Source organism: Podarcis raffonei, chromosome 10 (assembly GCF_027172205.1).
Source record: "Podarcis raffonei isolate rPodRaf1 chromosome 10, rPodRaf1.pri, whole genome shotgun sequence".
Lineage (NCBI taxonomy): Eukaryota > Metazoa > Chordata > Lepidosauria > Squamata > Lacertidae > Podarcis > Podarcis raffonei.
In genome coordinates, this window is record NC_070611.1 from 57,063,583 (window position 1) to 57,086,365 (window position 22,783).

The following is a 22,783-nucleotide window of genomic DNA, read 5'->3' on the forward strand; positions in this document are numbered from 1 at the left end:
AGACTGCTCTCAGCTTGCATGCATTTAGTCCTAAACTGTGAATTAATACATAGCAGAGAATCTAGTTCACACAGCTGTAGGCAACAACAAGGGTGTAGATGTTCAGCAACTTGTGATAGCCCTTTAAAGGAGTTCTATAAATATATCAGACTACACATAGGAAGGGAACTGCCACACACAGACACAGAACAGACTACCAACCAATCCAGTATGAGGAGGTGCATTCTTCCCTGACATCAATGGCAGCCCTATTGCAAGAGGGCTTACAGAGCAAAGTGAAAACAAGCAAAGAGCCTTGCAGTGCTTTAATAGACTGACAAATTCAACCTCACTTCATCAGATGCATTATGTGAAATCTTAGCAGCAAGGTATATAAAGGGAAAATTGTAAGGTGGGATTTGAATGGCAATGGGATACAAAAGTTACTGTCAGTGATAATTAAAGCTTAAATTTATATATGTTGAATACCGGTATGTGCCTTTAATATTTTACAGTAACCTTCTAAATGGGTAACAAATGCTGAGATGATTGTATTAACAGTAGGGCAGGAACCATTTGCAAAAAAGAAGACAGCACAGACAACCTGACACTGGTAAGTTGATTAACATATGCAATATGAAAACAAATCTTTTGTCTTGATTTGATCAAATCACTTAACTTGATAATTGCTGAGATTAAGTGATCAAATCAAGACAAAAGATTGGCCATAGAAATCAGAGATATTCTGGCATTGCTAAGGTTACTTAAGTAGCATGATTAATAATCTTTAGCCAGCCAGCCAAATAATGCTCTTAGAATTAAGAAATGGTGCCTTTTCCTGTGGTATCACCAAACATCTTCCAACATCTAGAAGGGACTGTGGCCTTCAGGCTGAAAAAGGTTTCCGACTCTTGTACTAGGATGTACAGAAATGTAATCGGAGTAACCCAAGGTTATTTTGGAATGCAAAACCCTTAGTTTTTTATTCCTAAGTGTGATCATCGTTAAAATCATGTTGCACCTAAACAACACTTTCGGCTGTACCAGGTTGTGCTCAGGGGGTGTGCCAAGTGTGCCCAAACATACTCTAATTTTATTTATTTATTAAAGGGCATCAAGTGAGTTGCAGGCAGAAAAAAAGGCTGGAATGGATCCAGGGCTGGCAGTTTTCTGCAGGCAAGTGTTGCAGATCCATTCCAGCCTTTTTATCTTGCCTGCCTGTCTCTCATGTCTCTGCATTTGTCTGAGCTTCACTTTCCACTTTCGATGGACAGATATGTAGGGAAGGAGCCATCGGACCTTCTGCATCTGCCCTGCTTCTGGTCAGCTTAGCAGGAGTCATTTTCTCTGCTTTGGCTTCTTGACCACTCTTTGTTGTTTTGTTAGCTCCGTGCCTCTTCACATCTTCCTTTTGCATACAGTATTTGCTTCACTCAGATGATCTATGGCGAGCCTGTAGTAAATATTCTTCATGATTTTAAATTGTATTCCGATTCCTTCTTATACCTTGTAGTCTATGGGGTTCAAATGGTAATGCAACAAGCAGAGAAGCAGGAGAGGCACTAAAAATACAATTAAAAACCATACAGCGTCTAGCACAGCGCATTGCAATTGCTGCAACAGGCAGGAAAACAATTCAGGTGGTCCGTCAAGGAAAATTTCACGCGTTTCGGGAGGCGGCTGAGAACCAAACCAATCCCGGCCTTGGGTTGCCGAGCCTCGCTTCGTGCGCCAAGCGTGGTTTAAATGTCCCGCCGAGGAGGCGGGGCGGAAGCGGGCCGGTGCGCTCCTTCTCCCTCCCGCGGCGCGGCTTAGCGTCTGACCGGCAGGGGGAGGCGGCAGAGGCGACGGCGGGACGGTGCCTAGCGGGGCTCGAGCGCCGGCTGCAGCCTCAGCTGACCGAGGAGCGCCGCCGCCGCTGCCACTGCTGTTGCCACTACCGCCGGCGCCGCGTCCTCGTCTTCCTCCCGCTCGGCGAAGGAGGCCGCCACCCGGGCGGACTTGTGCCATGGAAGGAGCGCGGCTGCTGGTGCTGATGCGTTAGCGGCGCTGCCCCTGCTGCTTGGGATCCTGCCCGAGAGAGATCGCGGACGCCGGCGGAGGGATGAGCGGCAGCGCGGCGCCCCCCGGGCCCGGCTCGGGCTCGGCGCCCTGCCGCTTTGCGCACTACTTCGTGCTGTGCGGGATCGATGCCGACAGCGGGCTGGAGCCGGACGAGCTGGCGGGTAAGCCGAGGAGGGAAAGGGAGACAAAGACGGGGGCTGGGGGGGGGTCTGACCCTGTCCCCGTTTCTCCTTGCGAGGCACACAGTCCCTGCTCGGCCCCGGTCCGCCGCTGCCTTGCTCCTTCTCTCCCTAGCGCCTCCCCACGGAGCCTGCTCGCATCCCCTCCCCTCCATAGCTGTGCGCTGCTCCTGAGGATCGGGCTGCTGCTCCGCTTGCGCTGCGCCCACCCCGGCGGAGAGAGCAAAAGACGACTCGGTGGCTGCGTGCGCGCGGTCTCCATCTGCGCCCGGGTTGGAGCGCGGGGGTCTGCGCTTTGCGCCGGCCAGGCCCCGCGCACACGCCGCCCGAGGCTCCATTGCTGGAGACTTTACTTATTGTGTTCGCAGCTCCCTTTTTGTTTTTATTTCCCTCGCCCGCTCCCGCAACAGCTCAGGAGGAGCCCTCCTCCAAACACCCCGATGGTGCTCCTTTCCACAAGCGCCTTCCGCATTGCTTTTCCATGCACGGATCTCCAGATCTGAGTAGCCAGCCTGGCTCTCCCTGCCCCTTTCTTCTTCTTCTTCGTCCTCCACCCGCTTCCCAAAATCGTGATGCTTCCAGACTGCAGTGGCCAGGTTCGGTTATGTCACTGCCAGGAGGACCCACGTTTCAGTGCAGTCCTCCTCCTCGCGGCTCTGGCTTTATTCCCTGTTCCCCACCCCCCAGTGCCCTGTGCTGCCACCAGGCCTTAGATAATGTGCGCTTGCGAAGGTCTTGAATGTTGCAATCGCCTCCCCTTCGAATGACCGCTATCTTGGGTCCAAAGAGCAGGGAAAGCTACCTTTGTAACTACTTTGGGAGACTGCAGTGCTTTCTTCTGTTCTCTGGAGGGCTGGGAAAGGGTTGCTTTAAGCCACTCTGCGCTGGGATTAGATAGCCAAGTTAAAACTCCTTGTTGCCAGCAGACAGAATGATGCTAATTAATATTTCAGTTTTGTATTTTGGCTGGCTAGATAGTTACAAATGGAAAAACATACCTTAAGATGTTTTGTTTTATTTTTTTGTACCATAGCTTTAGGTTTCTTTAAAATATATTATTATTTTTGGAACGGCAGTAAGAGGTATTTATTTACACATTTTGTTACATTTTAATCACACTGTTTATCCAAGGAACTCAAGGTGTTTGGACCCTGGTCTCCCAGGCCCTAGTCCCAACTCTTTAACCATTACACCATGCTAGTTCTTTACATAACAGTGTGAATTATGCATTACAAATTGCAGGTAAGCTTGTGATATTGTTTGGGCCCATGCTGAGGTTCATCACTGCTAATATTACTCATTCTGTGCTAGTCATTGTACCAGGCAGCCTACAAAAGTTAAAAAACACGGCTATGTACACAAGCTTAATCTAGAAAATTCCAGTGAGGAAATGTGTTTAAGAGGCGTCTAGTGAAAAATCCACTCCCCCCCCCCGCTGTCATCCTACAATCCAGTGAAATCAATAGCTCCTAGTCAAAATCATTATTTTGCATTAGCTGCCAATTTGACAAAGCCCCCCCTATATTTTTATCTATCCAAATGCTTACAGACAGCAGACCAGTCTCCCTCCCCCTCATCAGATATCTGGGTATATTGTCCTTTTAGCTGGAATAGTTTGCTTGAGAATGATTAAAAAACGAGTCTCTCCATCATCCCTAATCCTGAAAGTGTTTGTTGCATTCTGCTAAAAATACTGCTCATATGATTTAGAGTGATTTCAATAGGATTTGTCAAAAATAAATTGTAACTGGTTTAAAGCTGGAGAGACGCCAGAGGCTTTTCTCCGCATAGCTAGCTGTGGAAGTAGGAGAAAGTCTTTCAAAATATAGAAAGGGGGTTGTAAGAAACTACAAAGACACCTTTTAAAAACAACCTATGCTGGATACATGGCACTTGCATCTCTGAAAATAAAGTAGGTTAAAATTAAATTGTGCATCTCGTTCAGAAAACTCTCCAGATTCTGCAGTATGATGATTAGCCAATAAAGAAAAAGGGAGAGCTGTATTCAAACTTAATCGGGATCCATTTGTATGTGAAATAAAAGTAGCTGACTATTGTTGCTAAAGTGGTAATTCAGGTATAGAGAATCTGTGGTCCTCCAGGTATTGTTGGACTCGAACTCCCATCAGCCCCAGCCAGCATGGCCAGTGGTCAGGAATGATGGGAGTTGTAGTCCAGCAGCATCTGGAAGTAAACAGGTCTCCCCACTCCTGAGCTATTTACCTGCTTACCTTTTGCATGAGCATTGTGGCCAATTCTGAAGCTGAATTTAATAATTTTAGTAAAGTTTTTGGAATGAAAATAGCTTCTGCTCTGTACTTGCCTTAATTCAGGGTTATTAACTTGACACAAGGAAATTCTGAAATGCTTTTTATGATATTTGTCTTGACTAGGCTGACTCATGATGGTGAACTGTTCTTAAATTTTCAAAAGCAATGGATATAAAGAATTCTTCAGCTTTTGCTTGAAGTTGAGATCAGCCTCATTTAAATTCTTTGCATGCTCTTTAAAAAAACTAATTTGCCACATTGAGTGAGCTGGTGGCGAGTTTTCATTTAAAGTCTTAATTGTACACTTGCTGTGTGGATGACATTTTTGACTTGAAACAGGATGGTTTCAGAGTACTAATACCTGGTAAGCAATCAAATGATTAGGGCCATAATCATAATCAGTAGCCCCTGATTCCATTGAGAGGATCCATGCATAAACAGGAATCCTTACCTGAATATAGATTTCATCTGTGTTCATTGCATTCAGTTGGATTTGATATGGGATAAGGGGTGATTGTGTTAATGTACCAGCACAGAAATTGCTTCCCCATAGTCTTCATTAGGAAAAGTTAGAAGTTCTTTGTGTTTTGGTGCAATTAAGTTGCATGTAACTTTGCTTTTAAAGCACTGCTGGAGCTGAATCTGGGTTATGTACTTGAAGTCTCATTGAGTTGTTTTTTTTATAAAAAAGCAGTAATTAGCAAATTGTTTCTATACAATTTTTGAACTTTACAATTGATTTGACATTGCCATTTTGTATACGTTGCACATTGTAACTTTTAGTAATTTGATGCCCATTTATGTGATGAAATGATCTAATGCAATGTATACATCTGTGACGGAATCAAAGCTATTGTAATAAGGTTTTGGTTTCCCACCTGGAGCCTGAGTGTGTGTGTGTTGGTCTCAATCTCAAATATGGCTTCCGTTTACATACATGCTTGTTTCAGAAATAGAACCCTGCTGGTTCCTCTAGCATTGAAGGTGCACCAGGGTTGATTTGCATAGTATGACCTTTGGGAGTTTTAACTAGAGTAATTTCCAATTCCTCTTTCTGAAAATAGGGGCATTTACATGGTGGTGTTGATTAGGAAGTTCTCACTGCTTGTAAGTGTGAATAGTCTTGTTGCTGTTTCCTGAACTGCAAAAGAAGATTTGCAGTATCCTGAAGGCTAAATGCAAAGAAGCACAGCAGGTATCTAAGTTGGAGAACCATTGATCTAAAGTTACCTTTTATATGCTAACTTGCTTTCAAACTGATGAGTAGCAAAGATGCTGCTAGATCCCCCCCCCCCCTGCTGATTGTCTTTGCCAGGTTGGCTTATCAAGTTGGATATTACAGTTTTGCAGAATGTGTACAGATGTCATTAAGTTCATTACATTCCAAAACTTTATAATAGTTGGCCTTCTGAAGTCAAGTCAAAGGCCACGATTCTATCGCCAGCTGCTTTTGAAGTTCAGTAAATGGTTTGTGCGTCTGACTGCTGTTCAAGATTTCTTTCCATCATTTGCCCACTTAACCTGGCAGTAAGCTCCATTGAACTCAATAGGACTGACACCTTAGTAGACTTGTACAGGATTGCACAGTTAGTTAATAAAGTGTGTGGTTGGTTAAGTGAGAACCAGAAAAAACTTCTCTTGAGCCCCGAGAATTTGGGGGAATCTCCCATTAGTCAGAATAGGAAGAACTGGGCTGCCTTGACCAGTGGTTTGACCCTGTATAAGACAACTTCATGTATTCGTGTTCTTGGTCCTCCCACCAAAACATCAGTTGCTTACAATTGTACTGCAAGCTTTAATTGACTTAATTGTTAGATTAATCAACTAAATGGTTGCCTTTCAAGGAAGCTGAAGACAAGCTTGCTGTTTGCTTAAAAGTACAGTTTTAAAAATATTGTTTAGCTATAAATGCTTTTAATGTATTGATAGCCACCATGAGAGCCATTCCTAGCTGGTTGGCAGGATGTCAATTTCAGAATGAATGGATGAATAAATAATAAAGCTCTAGTTGATTAATTGGCCTGGCAAATTTAATTGGCGGGGTTGAGATTCAAGGGCACACTTGGGTTTGTTTGTATTTGCAAGCTATTTTTGATTTATTATTGTGTAATGGGGGATTCAAAAGGGAAATATTGAAAGCTCGCTTCCAATAGAAGTGTCCATATTAATGTTTTCTTTATTGCATATCTTCCTCAATGTGCACGGTGCTTTGCAAGCCCTAATGGACAGGTTCCTACATGAGAGGGCTTGCAGAGCAGAATCTGACATGGGAGGCAGTGGAGGAGAAGGAAGGGAAGGGAAGACAGTATAAACAATAATAGGTAGTTATTTCAGCTACTGATGAGCACAAGGTTCCATCTGGGAATGAGTGAGTGAAGCCTTGGAACAACTGCCACATCCAAATCCCTGAGAGCTACGGGTGGCCAGGGTGGGAGGTGGAGTCTTCTCTTCCCTACCCTTTCATTGTTCATTCAACTGCAGTGGTTGGCATAGTTTCAGGGCATGTTTGGCATCATGCTGGGGGAAGAGGAAGCTGGGTCTGGATTTGGGCCTTCACCGCCTGCAGATCATGGATGGTGGGACTGTGGCGGAGAGCTGTGCTTTGTGCCAGGGTCCCTCTGGTGGCCCTTCTGCTGAATCCTATAGACTCTTAGCTTCCTGCCCCCCTGCCCCCGAGCATAGGATTGGCCTCATTTATCATTTACATCCTTTCCATGAATCCTGGTGATGGCGGCTATTCTAGATAATAAATAAAACAACAATGAGACAATTAAAAAACACCAAAGGGTTATTCTCAAAGCAGGATATGGGGACTTAGGGGGGTTAGAAGATTAAAACAGATCTATTTTAATCTATTTTTGTTGGCCAGATGAAACGAAAATCTTGCTCTAATTCTAATAGACCTTGCACAACTTTGGGGGACTGTGTTATAACGTGCTTGGAAAGGAGTCGTGCTTTGACACTTCAGTTGCTGACAGGCAAAGTGAGTCAGCATTCCACCGTTATCTTGAACCAGGTGACCTCTGCCCTCCATGACTGAGGCAGTGAATGGAAGTTCATGTTCTTCTAGCATTGTCATTTGTATAGGGGAAAACAGAAATTAGCACTTAACTTTTGGAGGAGACCGAACGCCTTGTTTGAATAAGAAATCCAAGGTCCATTTTGCAGTTAATGTTTTATGAACCTACAAAGCTGAATCACTGGAGAGGCAGCCAGCATGAGAGGCAGCCAGCATGGTGCCCTCAAATATTGTTGGATTACAGTTCCGATCATCCCATACCATTGGACGTGTTGGCTAGTTGGGTACTCCCACTGGGGTCTCTTTCTTATACCAGGAAGAATACCTGAGAATATTTCAATAGGGGATTAGAATTGGGAACTTAAGCATGGAAAGTATATATTCCCCCACTGAGCTGTAGTCCTTCCTCCTGACATCTGTTTGGAAACCTAAAGAAAGAATTACAAAAGATTATAGTGTCAGTCAGTGCTGTCAAAAACAAAATTAAATTAAAAAGTGTTCTAGAAACTTTAGTGATAATAGATGTGCACCCATGTATTCTTCAAATAACTTTTTGCGATTTTCTGTTGATTTCCCATCCAGGGTCAGTTAGCTTAACTTCAGCAGTAGAATGGCATCATGTTCCTTCAGCCTCTTCACTGAGCCAATCTTAAAATGATTTACTGTGACATGAGCTTTTGTAGTCTGCAGTTTGCATCATCAGATGCATTAAGTGGACTGTGGACTTCTGGGCTGCAGCACCCTGGAGTATAAACGGGGGGGGGGGGGGAGAGAAGAGCAAAGGAAGTAACGAGAATGAAAATACTGCATCCTTATGGTTCAAGTGTCAAATGTGGTTATTTATCTGACTTCCCTACTGCCTCTCAATCCATAAGGATCCACCAAATAGCTTTCCTAAAATAAAACAATACTGTACAGTAACAATGGAACTGCTTCTGTTCCTTCCAACATATGGCATGGCTTTCGTGTAGCATATTCTACACCCCTCCACACCCCTTTTTTTTATGTCCAAGGGCAGAAAAGGAGGAGCCTTTGGCAGTTGCCTTGGATAGATTGCTGAGTGATTGTTAATTTATTACAATGCTTGCAAGGTGTGAGGAGGGACAAAGTCTTGCAGCATTTTAAAGACTGAAGACATTTTATAATTAGTGCCTTGCTTCTTTTATTTAAAGGGCTTATACGCTACTTTTCAGAACTGTCGTCTGACAAAACTGTCAGCAATCACTAAGATACATCTATAAAAAATGATTTAAATACAAAAACTATTGTATCTAATTACAATAAGACCAAATAACCACAGACTAAAACAGGCTAAAACTAGCATCGGGTGCATGGTCCAACCATTCTAACTGAACTGTTGACCTTGCATTTTCATCCCCAAAGTCCGTTCAAAAAAAGTACCGTATTTTTTGCTCTATAAGACTCACTTTTTCCCTCCTAAAAAGTAAGGGGAGATGTGTGTGCGTCTTATGGAGCGAATGCAGGCTGTGCAGCTATCACAGAAGCCAGAACAGCAAGAGGGATTGCTGCTTTCACTGCGCAGCGATCCCTCTTGCTCTTCTGGCTTCTGAGATTCAGAATATATTTTTTTTCCTCCTCCAAAAACTAGGTGCGTCTTGTGGTCTGGTACGTCTTATAGAGCGGGAAATACGGTATGTCTTTAGAATTCAGAGATGGGGGTGGAGGGCAGATGTTTTCCAGAAACCTCTCCCCAATCCCAGAGGTGTCCATGGTGCCACTACATATGAACTCAGTATATGCTTTGTATGATAGAGCACCAGAGCTTTATTAGTAGACAACTATTATAGAGCACTTCTTGGACAGATGCTTTTGACTCATTTTTTTGAAATGTGGGAGGCAAGGTGGGAACTTGTTAATGAAGCACCCCTTTTCATTGTCCTTAATTTATTTTTAAAGTGGTACTCTCTCCAAATGATGCATATATCTTTCAGCCTGGTTGCCAACTAATTTTTTTAGTTGAGGGCCATCTCTAGCTGCAGTCTCCAGGAAGATCACCCCTGTTCCTCACTTTATATGCCTTTCCAGATGCATAGTATCTTCTGGTGGGAGATAATCTCCTTGATTATGTGCTTTGTGTTCTTTTTTCTGCACTTTTCGTGTATGTGTTGCTGTGAGTCCTTTGATGTATTAACTAGCAACAATGCTTTGCCTTGGTTATCACTTAATGATTTTCAAAAAATGACCTACAGGTTGCTCAGAGATGAGGACCTGAACATATGTTCTTATGTTCTTACAACCTGATGTTCTTAGGACCTTGTGGCCCTCCAGATGTTGTTGGACTCCTGTCAGTCCCAACCAGCATGGTCAATGCTTTGGGGTGGTGGGAATTGCTGTCCCACAACATCTGGTGGGCAACATGTTTCCCTCCCCAGGTAGCTCATGCTTGTCACCAGAAGGGATGGAAAATGGATGGCTAATATCATAATAGCATGGGGAAAACTGTTTTGCAAATATATATGTTGTTTGAATATCAGAAATGCAGTTTGTGCAGTATTCTGAGTTGCAGGCCCCTTTTAGTTGAAGTTTGCTTGAAGGAAAAGTTAGGATTAGAGCTGAAAGAGGAAGCGGGAAAGAGCACCACTTTTCCAACTTCCTCCTTAAGTTCTAGGAATTTTTCAGGAGACCAAAAAGTAACCACCATCGCCAACTCATAACCAAGATGGAAGTCATTTTTAAGGGAAGGAGGAACAGGGGCCTTGTGGGCACAAGAGTTCCATAATGGGGAACTCTGCCATAGATGCTGGGTATTGAACTTGGATGCCTTGAAGTAATTGCAGGTTTCTGGAGACTATTTGTCTAGTACCCAGTTGCTTGCTTCTGTGCTTGGTGCTTGTCATACAAACATGGTGTCAGTGGTACTTTATGCTGTCAGCACAGAGAGCATCACTTATTGGAGGCAGTTGCTATTCAGGCTGTCTTATAACAAAATTACTTGACCCACATATAAAGCGGCATCTCTTGTTCAGAAAGCTATAAATTGCTACGACCAGACTGGGAGGAATGACTGCACCTCTTGCTGTTCCATTTTCATCAATAGGATGTTGATTCTTGGAGCTCTTAGCAGAATCAATAAAGATGCTGATAGAATCAGACAGTGTAATACATTTCTTCACGCTTGACATGTTGTAATTTAAGATTGAAATGCCTGTACCTGCAGTCTGCTGTGTTCTTAGTTTGAGGAATTCATTTTACCTTCTGAGTCTGAATTTAGAACTGAGTTCAAAATTTGGAGTAGCAGTACTGCTTTCATTGAACTCTTCTTACCTGCATCTGGGTCATCACCAGGACAATTGTTCTGTCCTGAATTAGGGTGAACTTATACAAATACCCTTCTAAACTGGGTGTCCTTAGTAGTCTGGTATGTGTGACTTGTATGAACTCGCATGATCAGAGCCATGTGACTGAAAATGTGGACAAGCACATACAGAATAATTTTTGTGTAGCTGCTCTTTTCAGGTTCCTTTCTCTCCTCTCTTATCCCTAGCCTCTTCCTCCCCTCTTGCTGGCTTATTTAAAATAAGTGCAGTGAATTCCCATAATATTACAGAAGTGCCTAGTCTGGTCTCCAAGCCAATAGAACAGGGATGGAGAACCAGTGGCTATCCAAATGGTGTTGGACTCAGTAACTCCCATGATCCCTGAGTTGTTAACCTTGTGGGCTGAAGCTGATGGGAGTTGGAGTTCAACACTAGTTGGAGAGCCACAGATTTAAGAGACTGGCTAAAGGCTACTGGAATCTATGTCACACTTAGGAAATCTGAGCTCTCCCTGTCTGATCATATTAAGAAAGCGTCCATGTCAAAGTCACAGTGAATTTAGCGGGTCTTGCTCCTAAGCATTAAAGTTCCATGGGGTTGTCTTCATCTGGAAAAATGACCCTGCTGAAACTCCATTCAATCCCTTGACTCAGCTCATAAATAGGCATGGAATGAACTTCTATCTTTTTAGCTTTCTTCTAAAATTTGCAATTGAGGTTAGACGTGTACGAAGGGTTAACCACCTAGAATGATCTCAGGTAAAGGCACTTGAGGGGATTCTTTTGCACTGGCCACAAAAACGATACTTTGCCATTGTTGGTTGCTGCAAGTGTTAGGATGGCTGCAGTCTTTCCCAACTTTGGGTCTCCAGCTGATTTTGGACTACAACTCCCATCATCCCTAGCTAGCAAGGTCAGTGGTTAGGGTTGATGGGAATTGTAGTCCAAATACAGCTGGAGACCCAAGGTTGGGAAACAATGGGTTAGAGTGTGGTGCTGAAAGCACCAAGGTTGCAGGTTTGATCCCTGTATGCGACAGCTGCATATTCCTGCATTGCAGAGGGTTGAACTAGATGATCCTCCGAGTCCCTTCCGACTCTGATTCTGTGACCAGCAATATACATTTGCTTTAACAGCCATACCTGAGGTGGAGTCTAGCTTATAGTTACTGAGAAACACTTTGCTAGGGCACATTGACATTGCTACCACTGTTCAATAACAGGTTCTCCTTGACGCTTCAAGCAGGTGATTGGGGTGGGGGAGTGTGGAGTTGCTTCTTCAAGATTTTTTCATAGTTCAGTTGTTCTGTTCCCAGTGGTGTTTGCTCTGCATACCAAGTACGTGGCGATTAGTTTGAAATGGGCACCTTCCTTTTCTTGTGCATCCTAAAGACATCACTTTTGATGCTCTTTTAAATCTCTCTTCAAACTAATTCCCCGATTAATAATGTCGGGAACCTGTTAACACAATGACACATCTGAAGAGTGAGCTTGAAAGGTATTTTCTTGCCAGTACTCCTGCTATGTAATATAAACATCAAGGATAACCTCAGTATAAATGCCCCTGCTTTGAAAGAGTTTTTGAAGTTTCATTTGTCACTGAGGCGGGATGCTTGTTCTTGGAAATTCCTGAGAAGAAATAGTGTCTCTGGCTATATAGAACTTTTTTCAGTGCTCGTGTTGTACAGAAATATTGCTGTAAGGGAAAAATGTCATTTAGAAAGAAGAATTCTTAGGAAGGTAGAAGCCTAGTTTCAATTATAAAAGGGTCTGGAGAGTTATCATAAAGATTCCTTTTTGTAGAAAACATAACAAGCTGTGACACGTTGGCCAATTTATGGTGAGATTCTTGGGTAGTAGAATCCCCTTTTCTTAGGCTTTTCATGAGTTGTGTGTTCATAGCTTTTGTGGGCTTTTCACGTAACAGGGAAACTTGAGACCATGTTGTATTGATGGAAGATGAGAAATAGGTGGCCAGGGGAGTTGCGATCTTTATCTGGATTTTTTTGAGGATTATCAAGACTGAGATTTTAAGCTGACAACGGCTCCTATTGCAAAAGTGTTTTAGTTGCATCTTAGGTCATCAGGTGCCATCTTAGGTTATCTGCAGATACTTTCATTGGCAGCGCAAGGCCTGCCCACTAGGAATGTGAGAACTTTGCTGTTGATAAATTATTATTATGCAATGATGAGATAGATGCTGTGCATCTAAAGGCCATTGGAACACACAATTTGAACATCCAGCTTCTGGGAAATGGAGGTCTGGATAGAAAGCAAAAGAAGAGACAATCTGTAGTCAGCAGGGACTTGTTACCTTAACTGGTTGCTCTCACTTGTGAGCTGACCTCACCTGGAATCTTTACATGTCTTTACTAAATAAATGAAATGTATGGGCTTGTGGAGTCACCTGGGAAACTCTGACCTGTTGGTGTAAGGAGAGTTCGGTAGTTAATATGATTGACATCTGTTCTTCTAGCTGGTGAAATCCCTGCCTGGTATCCCTCAGACCGTCAGTTTAAGACTTTGTATGGGTTAATTCATCACAGCTGTCAGTTTTGGTGGGTGCAGCCACAGACTAACCATGAGTCACTACTGCAATGTGGTGGCTGAAATGCCTAATGCAATCCTAGACTGCATCAGCAGAAGTATAGTGTCAACAGAAGTAACAATACCGCTGCCCAATCCTCATAACCCCCATGAAATTGGAACAAAGGTCTACATTCAGCCCTGTCGCTGCAGGTTGCCCATCTGTGGTCATCTAGAAGAACATCTGGGTGAGTTCAATAGAATTTTAGTAACAATCTGCCTAAAATAAAAGGTTGTGTAGATGGCAGATCAAAAGTTATATTAAAAGGGATTGAAGATTTCCTTCTGGGACTTTTGATGATAAATATTTAACAACATAAATGGAAATCAATTTAAATGGTGCACTTGGCAGATAGTGGGTTTTTGTTTTTTTATGTTGCTTTTTGGAAACTGTTTATCCAGAACACTCAATATTCAGTTTCTTTGTAGACCAGGCATAGGCAAACCCAGCCCTCCAGATGTTTTGGGACTACAACTCCCATCATCCCTGACCACTGGTCCTGTTAGCTATGGATGATGGGAGTTGTAGTCCCAAAACATCTGGAGGGCCGAGTTTGCCTATGCCTGGTGTAGACATTTGATATTTCGACAAAAGTACTACATTAGTAGGTTCTGCACAATTGCCACTCATCTTGATGAAGGACACAAAGCACAGATTTCCATCAGATTGTTCTCAAAATACCTTCCTAACATATCTGAGTTTGTTTAGCTTCCCTTTTTTGTTTTTCAGACTTTCACAGGTCTGTCACGGTGCAATGAATGTTATCATTCAGTAAGGGACATTTGACTCTTTTGTTACATGGAGGAATTATTTTAGGACAGCTATAACCTGCTGTTTAAGTAAATGTTAGCAAAACAGCTGTTCTGTTTTGAAATTGATTTAGTTTAGGTGCGGGGGACCTTTGGCCCTCCAGATGTTGCTGAACTGCAGTTCTCATCAGCCCCAGCAAGGATGGCTAACAGCCAGGAATGATGGGAGTTGTATTTCAGCAACATCTGGAGGGCCAAAGTTTCCCTGCACCAGCCTTAGTGAAATCAAAATATATCCATTGTATGTCAAAAACACACTGTCCTTTCAAATGCACATGTTTGTAGACATGACCTATATGGCATTAAAAGTCTGAATATTGGAAATAAAATGTGCTGTTCTTTTTCCTACTATGTCTCTCTATCTGCCTGGGTGAAACTCCAGTGCCTTGTAAAATGTATAATTACCACTTTATGGCAACACAAGCAAACCTACTTATTAGCTTGTGATTATGATGATGTGCATAGTCTGCTGCAAGGGGGGCAGGAAGCGTACTTTAGTGCTTTTCTATAGTGACAGCCTGTTTATAGCCCTATGTACAATGTACAGTTAAAGTAGCATCATGCCACTTTAAATAGCCATGGCTTCCCTCCCCAAAATCATGGGAGCTGTAGTTTGTTAAGGGTTACGCGAGTTGTTTGGAGTACCCTACTCCCCTCACAGAGCTACAGTTCCCAGAGTGGCTTAACAGGCCATCCTTCTTCCAAAGCTACAGTTCCAGGACTCATTGGGGGAAGTCCTGAATGTTTAAAGTGGCGGTTGTTGGCATCCATTTGTCTCAAGAGACAATGGAGTGCGCCTCCAGGGGTGAAATCAAACTGCTCCTTAGCAGCACCAAAGTGAGCTCCCTGGGGCCGAAGCCTGGGCAGTGAGTATGGAGGTCAGACGACAAGACCCCCCTCTCGGCATCACTGATGTGGTCCAAAGGAAAACGGCAATACCTTTGGCACCAGCATGGCTGCAGGAGTTGCCAGAAGGAGGGGTACAAGGCACCATCCAACTACCTTAGGGACTCCATTCCAGATTTGTGTAGGGTTTACTCCTTCGCCTTTTCATCTCCCAAAGGTATCCTGCAAGGCAGTGGAGGTTTAGGATCAGAGTTTCCCTTCTCCTAGATGGGCTGACTTCCCAGGTTGTTGAGCCCCATCTGCCCCTCACTTCTTCTACAGCCTGTGCAGAAACCACCTTCTTCACCATTGGACTCACGATTGGTCTTGTCCACTCATTCTGCTGGAGCTTGTCTTTGCATGCATAGGAAGTCCCTAACTCACCAGTCAGCTACCCAATTGGTTTATCTGGCCATTTGAAGCTGTTCCTGGGGTGTGGCTGCTGTCACATGCTGACAGCTTATAGGAGCCACAGGTGAGAGCTGTGTGCGGGGTGCGGACCAAAGGTGGGCAAACTACCCCAGAAGGAGCATGACGTGTCCCCCACCAGAGATACTACCCATCCCCTAACACCCCATACAAAGAGGTATGATACTGCTTTAAATGTATAGTGCAGATGGGGCCTAACTAAAGAGAATTTCCTTGTCTTCTCTGTGGCCTTTTTGGTGCCTAATAAAGACTTTTTTGATGTTTATCCAGGCTTTTAAATTGCATGAAATCTAGGATGTGTTATGCTTTCTTGGTAATATATATTGCTGCCTTTATTAGTTGGTTTTTAATCAAATGACATTGCATTTTTAGCATGTTTTGTTTTAAAGCCGCCCAGGGGAGACCCAGGGACAGTGTGTATCTCCAAGACAAACTTATTTTTTAAAAAAACAAAAACAAACTTGGAATATAATTGCCATTCCTTTAAAGATTCAGTTTGGGGACGGGATGTGTATTCCCCCCCACCTGTTTCTTTTGAATGTGGGGAATCCTGGCTGACATGTTCTTAAGCATGGAAGTAAGTAACCTTTTCAGGACAGATGTCTTGGGTGCACAAATACATAAAGCCAGCTGAGTCTCTTGCTCTGCCCTTAACAGCAGGTGCAATGCTAGTGAGAGAGGTTGTCCTCACCATGACCGCAAAAAATGTAGTGCCCTGATTAATTCGACTGTTGTGCCCTCCAGGAGGAACAAATGTCTTTGTAATGTTTTGTGTATTCTTGGTAGATTCAAGACCGCATCAGAACTAATGCAACAGGGAGCTGTTTTTTTTATTAAAAAAAAGTCTTTGAAGCAGATGGGGAAGGAGAAATGTTTCCTTCTGATTTCCCCACCCCCCACCCCACCTCCCCAAAGGAGAAGTCTTTTTGGAGGTTGCCAGGTCCTTTGTCTCATTGTCACTACATTATGAATATTCATAGTAGCACTTCATTGCCTAAAAGGATGCTGCCCACAGTATTTCAGGAGTTCACAGGAAGTGACAGTAATTAGTAATCTTTCCTATATTTCAAATATTACATTATTTTTTTTTTAATAGATGTGACTTAGGGATGCAGTCGTGCAACTAGGTTTGTTTCAGAATCCACGCAGTTGCATAGCTGAAAGGATTTTGAATGTGCACTTTTAAAACACAGTTTTATGCATGTTTACTCAAAAGTAAGTCCCCAGGAGTAAATGGTAAATAACTCATTTGAGGTCTTTTATAATAAAGCAGTGTAAAATTTTATGAAATAAGTAGGTAGATAGTCCCAATGTGCCATCATTATTCCCCTGTAAGTGTGTTCTCTGTAAGTGCTCCCTGAAGGAATAGCCTGTTCATGATTCTCATGTGTCGCTACACTTCTTAAGTTGCTGATCTTGTGTACAGGACCATGTTTAGGAGACTGAGAAGTGCATTGCTTGTACTGGCCTTTAGAACTAAACCTGGTGATATAATCTGGGCAGAAATTTATCTTACTGCTTGCATTACTCTGCAATGTGTAAGTCGTATTGTTTGCCCTCATATGTTCTTCAATATTTGTTTCCCAGATGTGGTTGCACTATAATTTCCATCATCCCTTTCTGTCGGTTGCATTAGAGCAGGCATAGGCAAACTCTGACCCTCCAAATGTTTGGGACTACAATTCCCATCACCCCTGACCACTGGTCCTGTTAGCTAGGGATGATGGCAATTGTAGTCCCAAACATCTGGAGGGCCGGAGTTTGCCTATCCCTGCATTAGAGTTGTAATGCAACATACATATGAAGGATACTAAAGGTAAAGGTAAAGGTACCCCTGCCCGTACGGGCCAGTCTTGACAGACTCTAGGGTTGTGCGCCCATCTCACTCAAGAGGCCGGGGGCCAGCGCTGTCCGGAGACACTTCCGGGTCACGTTGCTAGCGTGACATCGCTGCTCTGGCGAGCCAGAGCCGCACACGGAAACGCCGTTTACCTTCCCGCTAGTAAGTGGTCCCTATTTAACTACTTGCACCCAGGGCTGCTTTCGAACTGCTAGGTTGGCAGGCGCTGGGACCGAACAACGGGAGCGCACCCTGCCGCGGGGATACTACTCTGATATAAACTCTTACTGAAACTGAGTGAAGTTAACCCCTGGTAAATTACTCCTCCGTGTTATCCCCCTGCTTCCCCCCCACCAGAGTGCTTTTTCTGACTAAATATATTCTATTTGAACTCTTGACTTTCTGCTACTTGGCAACATACTCGTCAGTCTCTGATCATAGTGCAGACGTTACACTTAGCCATGGTTTGCACTAATCATAGTTTGCTGTCATATCTTTGGTTAAGATCTTCTAAGATACAACTAGGTTTTAACTTGCTAAGCCAGTCTTTCCCCTGAAGGGTATTATAGAGTGAAACCAAGGCTTGTGCCTTTGCAGGCAGAGAACCAGGGAAACTCTCTTAACCATGTACTGAATAACCATGGCTTGCAAACCATGGTTCTGCACTCTAAATTGCAGCTAATCCTTAACCATAATTTTATGTACAGTGGTACCTTGGTTTACAACCATAATCCGTTCCGGAGGTCCATTTGTAAACCAAAACAGGTTGTAACCCAAGGCGTGCGTTCGCCAATGGGGCCTCCCAATTTTTTTTGTTCATAATCCAAAAAAAACCCCGGGTTGTAATCCAAAAAAAGGTTGCAAACTGGGACACACACTTCCGGGTTTGATGTGTTTGTAATCCAAAACGTATGCAAACCAAGACGTATGCAAACCAAGGTACCACTGTATTTGGATGGAATTTTTAACCATGGTGAAGACAAAAATTAACTATGACTTATTGTTTATGTCTGCTTTGGGTCTGCTTGTTTATTTCATGCAGGACTGAGTTTGCCTCTAAAGAACCAACTTTCAGAAACAAATGCTCTTAACCACTAGTCGCAGCATCTCATGAATTGTGTTTAGCCTATTACCTATGATGTCATGAGTTCAGCTGTGCTGTTTAAGATGGAAACTCAATCTGTCAGTGTCTGCAGCTGCTGTTCTAAATAGAACGCCGTTGTCATGTGATGAGCAGCATGGCTGTCAAAACATGTCGAGAGAAACGGGTAACACAAATAGTCCTTGTACATAAAATATTTATGGAGGGAAATGCAAACTTTTGAGCAACCTGGCAGGCAATTGGCATTGTGGAGATTAAAGCGTTGCAGCATGAAGGTTAAGGAGAATGTAGTGTGTAATTTTGTTCAGTTCTGCTCCGGAAGAATGGGTGTGTGGGAAGGGGATGAATCTGCATGCTGATTTCTGTTGGGCCTTGACTCATTCAGTTTCAGCGCACAGCCATTGCCTTCCACCATTGTTTTCCCGCTGGAGTCTTTGTCTTCGAGTTGATCACATTGCCTTCTGTGAGTCCCTGGACACGTCTGTATTTAAGGCAATAAACTGACCAGGCTGCCAAAGTGGTGAATCATTCTATGCATAATGGTAAACAGCGATGCCATACCATTGATTTATTTCTTTACATTCACCCTTCAAATTGCTAGTTCAGTGGCAACAGCTGTGTATTTTTTGGGGGGGGAAGGGAAGGAATCAAATACCCCAAAAGGAATCTGCTTTAGCCAACAAACCTGGAAGTCAGATTTTTAAATATTACTACAGACAGACAAAGGTTTGTTAACTCCATGCTTATATAATCACAAAGAACTTAAAAATGCATTTTACGGGTATAACTGTGGGCCAAATGCATTGGGTGCTCAAATTTAATAGAGCGTGATTAATGGTTGGGGATAATGGGGGTTTGTAGTCTAGCAACATTTGAGAGCACCACATTGACTACACCTGGCTAAGGCCACTTTTGAAAGTTCCATGGAAGTGAAAGGGATAGCCAGTTATCCACCAGCCATTTGCCTTTCGGCGAATTTTTCTTGGTCACCGTTACATCAGCTGCTGTTCCCTTCAGAAATGGCTCCCCCTCATTTCTTGTGTGGCTGCATTTCACAGTGGGATTCTACCACTTGGGATTCTACCACTGAGATGATAGCCATGGAACTTCTGTTTCATCTAGGAATGGTGGTATTTATTGCTTCTTACACTTCATAGTAAGGACATAACCAGTATATAGGATGCTTACAACAGAGCAGAAGGCAGTAGAGGATGCTCATTACTGCATCCTCGACACATACCTCTCTGATGTTCGCACATGGAATATTTTGTGTGTACAAATAGGAATAAAAAGCAATCCCTGAAGCAGTAATGTAGTGGACTGCTGTCATTGTATCCTGCGTTGCAGCAGATCCATCAGTGAACAAGATGTTGTAGTAGAGGACTTCCAAAGTCTATATGTACCTTGCATCTATTAAAAAAGCCTGCTTGCTTCCAGCCTTATCAAGTAAGGGTTGGCAACTGCAGATCTCTGAGCCAAATCCAGTCCTCTTATAAGAGCTTTGTGACCCAAGATACTACCTCTGTAGGTGCATTCTCTCACCCACCAGCCCCGGACTGGGGGAGAGAATGATGCACAGGAAGAGAGGACATGTAGCATGCAGTGCTAAGCTAAGACAACCATGGCTTAGCCCAGAGTAGTGTTGCAGCATCAGGACTGATGGAGGTGCGCTGTGGCTGCAGTCTTCACTCCAGGAACTCTCGTTTGCTTGCCATGAGGATTGAGAGGCAGGAACTGTTCTTCTATGAGGAACGGTTACAGCATTTTGGAGCAGCGCAACTCTAGAAAAATATAAGTGCATCAGTCCAGTGGCTGTTAAACTGGGTTTGAAGATTGGTAATGGTGAATAAGCTTCACTGAAAGATTGTTTTCTTGCTGCTTTTGATTCCACCGCCACCCTGCAATGTATAGCTGTCAGGAAAGTGTCTGGGTAAAACATCTAGGATGCTGTCTGTCTGTGCAGAACAGTCCTGAGGCCAAATGGTTCCTGTCCAGTGCTGCTAATGAGGCAACACATAGATAACATCTTTGAGCAAACATCTTTTAGAACCCTTACAGCATTCTGAGTTTTTAAATTGATAACTAAGCTGTTGAAGAAACAAATTGAGCATTCTACAAGCTGAAAAATGTAGGAGCTTGATTTTAAAGCTCTTGCAATGCCCTGTGCCCTTGGATAACTTGCAGACCAGTTTCTTCTTATGCACTGAGTGAGTTTTGCAAGCACATTCTGCATTTTGCAGCTTGCAGGAGTTTTAAAGGTTTTTCTGCACTTGTTATGCCAGATTCATTTGTCTGGTTCAGCATAGTGACAGAAAGAAACAAAATGAATTTGTTAGGGTCAGTGCTTCACAATGTGAAGCTTGACTTTGATAGGCAACGCGGCCGAGTTTGCACTCCAAACAAAGCATCTGTAGGACTTTACAGGCTGCCATCTGCTTTTGAAAACCTTTGTTAGCAAGGAGCGATAAAGCAATCTGCACACAATTCTTTTCTTTCTCCCCCCCCCCCCCCGCTTGAATGTGGGGAGAATTATTACTTGCGAGTCTTTGTCTGTATGAAGTAAATCTTAACTGAAGACTATGCCAAGGGGGGAGACTCTCAAAATAAAAGAAAGGGAGATTTATATTTGGCCAGTTTTGCTTGTAGTTCATTGAGTAGATACTCAATTTACCCACGTCCTTTTTTTTTTTTTTAAAGCAACAGTATATAGCATGCTCTAAAATAGTCATTTGAAAGCTGCTCAGTTAATATACAAGGGGAAACGATCCTATTTCCAGGCCACACCCAAGATGTCTTCCCAAGTAACCTTCACACAGGTCTACTTTGCACATAACATGAAGCCAGCATGTTTTAGCAGGAACAAGTCAGTGTGTGGGTACCCAGAAGGAAGATTGCCTCCATTTTGTTCCTTCCTGGGCGCTGCTGCGCTAAGACGTAATTCAGCTCAGTGTTGCTTGCAAAACTGGGCTCATAGTTTTTCTCATACAAATTCAGGGAGGATACGGTTGTCAGCGCAGCTAGTCATTATGGTTCTATGCTGCATCTGAGATCATACAGGATGCCTTTCAATACCACTTCTCTGGGTAGAGGGTAGTGGCAGTGGAGGGCTAGGGCAAGTGTGGGAAACATCAGCCTGCTGGCCGAATGTGGCTTTCTAAGCTTTCTCTGCCTGGCTGTTGAGACTCTCTCTAGGCTACACCCCCTGCTTGGCCCTGCTACTCACCCTCCATGAGTGTTTTTGACTGTCTGGAATGTGCCCTTCAATTCTGATAATGCATCTTGCATTATCAGTGTGCCAGTGTTACAAACTGGGATATAAAAGTTAGGAGCCAAATGGCTTCTGCCACCTGGGTTGTGGGCACCAAAACAGAATGTCCAGTTGCCACTTTGGGGGTGGGGAGATCAGCAACACTTTTTATTTATTATTTTGATAAGCATGAATGAATACACAATTCACATCAGTAACACATTATTAATATCACATTTTTAGCAGAAATGGTTAATGCATGTTTAATTTGCTGTTTACAATAAAAATATTGATACGATACTTCAGTTTTCAAAACACTCTACTCTTTATTGTTAAACTCCTTAACATATTGTCAGGAATCTTGAGTGTCAGCCAGGTGCAAAAAAATGGCACCCAGACTTTTTGAGGTGCTCGCAATATGAATAATCTTTAGGCACAAAATGCGCCTGGCGCCCTGCTAATTTCGAACCCTGGTGTGTGCAGAAGCTAGCCTGCCGTACAGAGGTAATGTTTCCATCCATTGCTCCACCTCCTTTTGTCTCTGGCCCTGCCCACCATAGGCATGTGACCACTGGAAGGCAATGGGACCTTTGGGGTTAAAAAAGAGATTTCTCAGTCCCTGGACTAGGGCATCCATGCCTTCCTTTTTATGCCTTCCCTGGGCCTTTTGTCTCCTCTGGGAAGTCAGAGTTCTGGTCTGATCTAGCAGGGCTGCTCCTAGGTCCTTAAAGAAGGGCCATTTCTTAGTTCAGTTACACAGATTTTTAAGGATGCTTCCATCCAAAAGAGGTGGGCATTATGTTTTACCATGCAATACGGGTAATGATTCTTAAAATGAAATGCTATGCCTTGCCTAATAATATACTGTACATTATTTTTGTGACACAAACTGGCTTAGCTCCAGACATGGGAGGCTGTTGCAAAGAAAAGTTTCCATCATTTGCTGCGGAAATGCACAGTCTTGGATTTAAAGGCTCCCTGGGGAATGGGAGTTTCTATTCCCAACATTTACACAAATGTGCAGGGCGGACACACTCGCCCCCCTCCAAGGCACGGGAGACCTTTTGTGCAATTACACAAAAGGTCTCCCATATTTT

General features: G+C 43.5%; 1 protein-coding gene across 3 annotated transcripts in view; it reads left to right on the plus strand.

The window, feature by feature from the left end:
- The first annotated feature begins 1,943 nt into the window (after nt 1–1,943).
- The window catches only part of DENND5B (DENN domain containing 5B), a 93,433-nt gene continuing 72,593 nt past the window's right edge, over nt 1,944–22,783 (plus strand). For 2 of the 3 annotated variants that reach the window (XM_053407377.1, XM_053407379.1), the window contains exon 1: nt 1,944–2,204. In XM_053407377.1, coding sequence (XP_053263352.1) covers nt 2,084–2,204 — 121 coding nt within the window. In that variant the 5' untranslated portion in view covers nt 1,944–2,083. Of the gene's footprint in view, nt 2,205–2,688; nt 2,819–22,783 lie in introns of those variants that run through there. The other variant, XM_053407378.1, reaches the window with a different exon arrangement.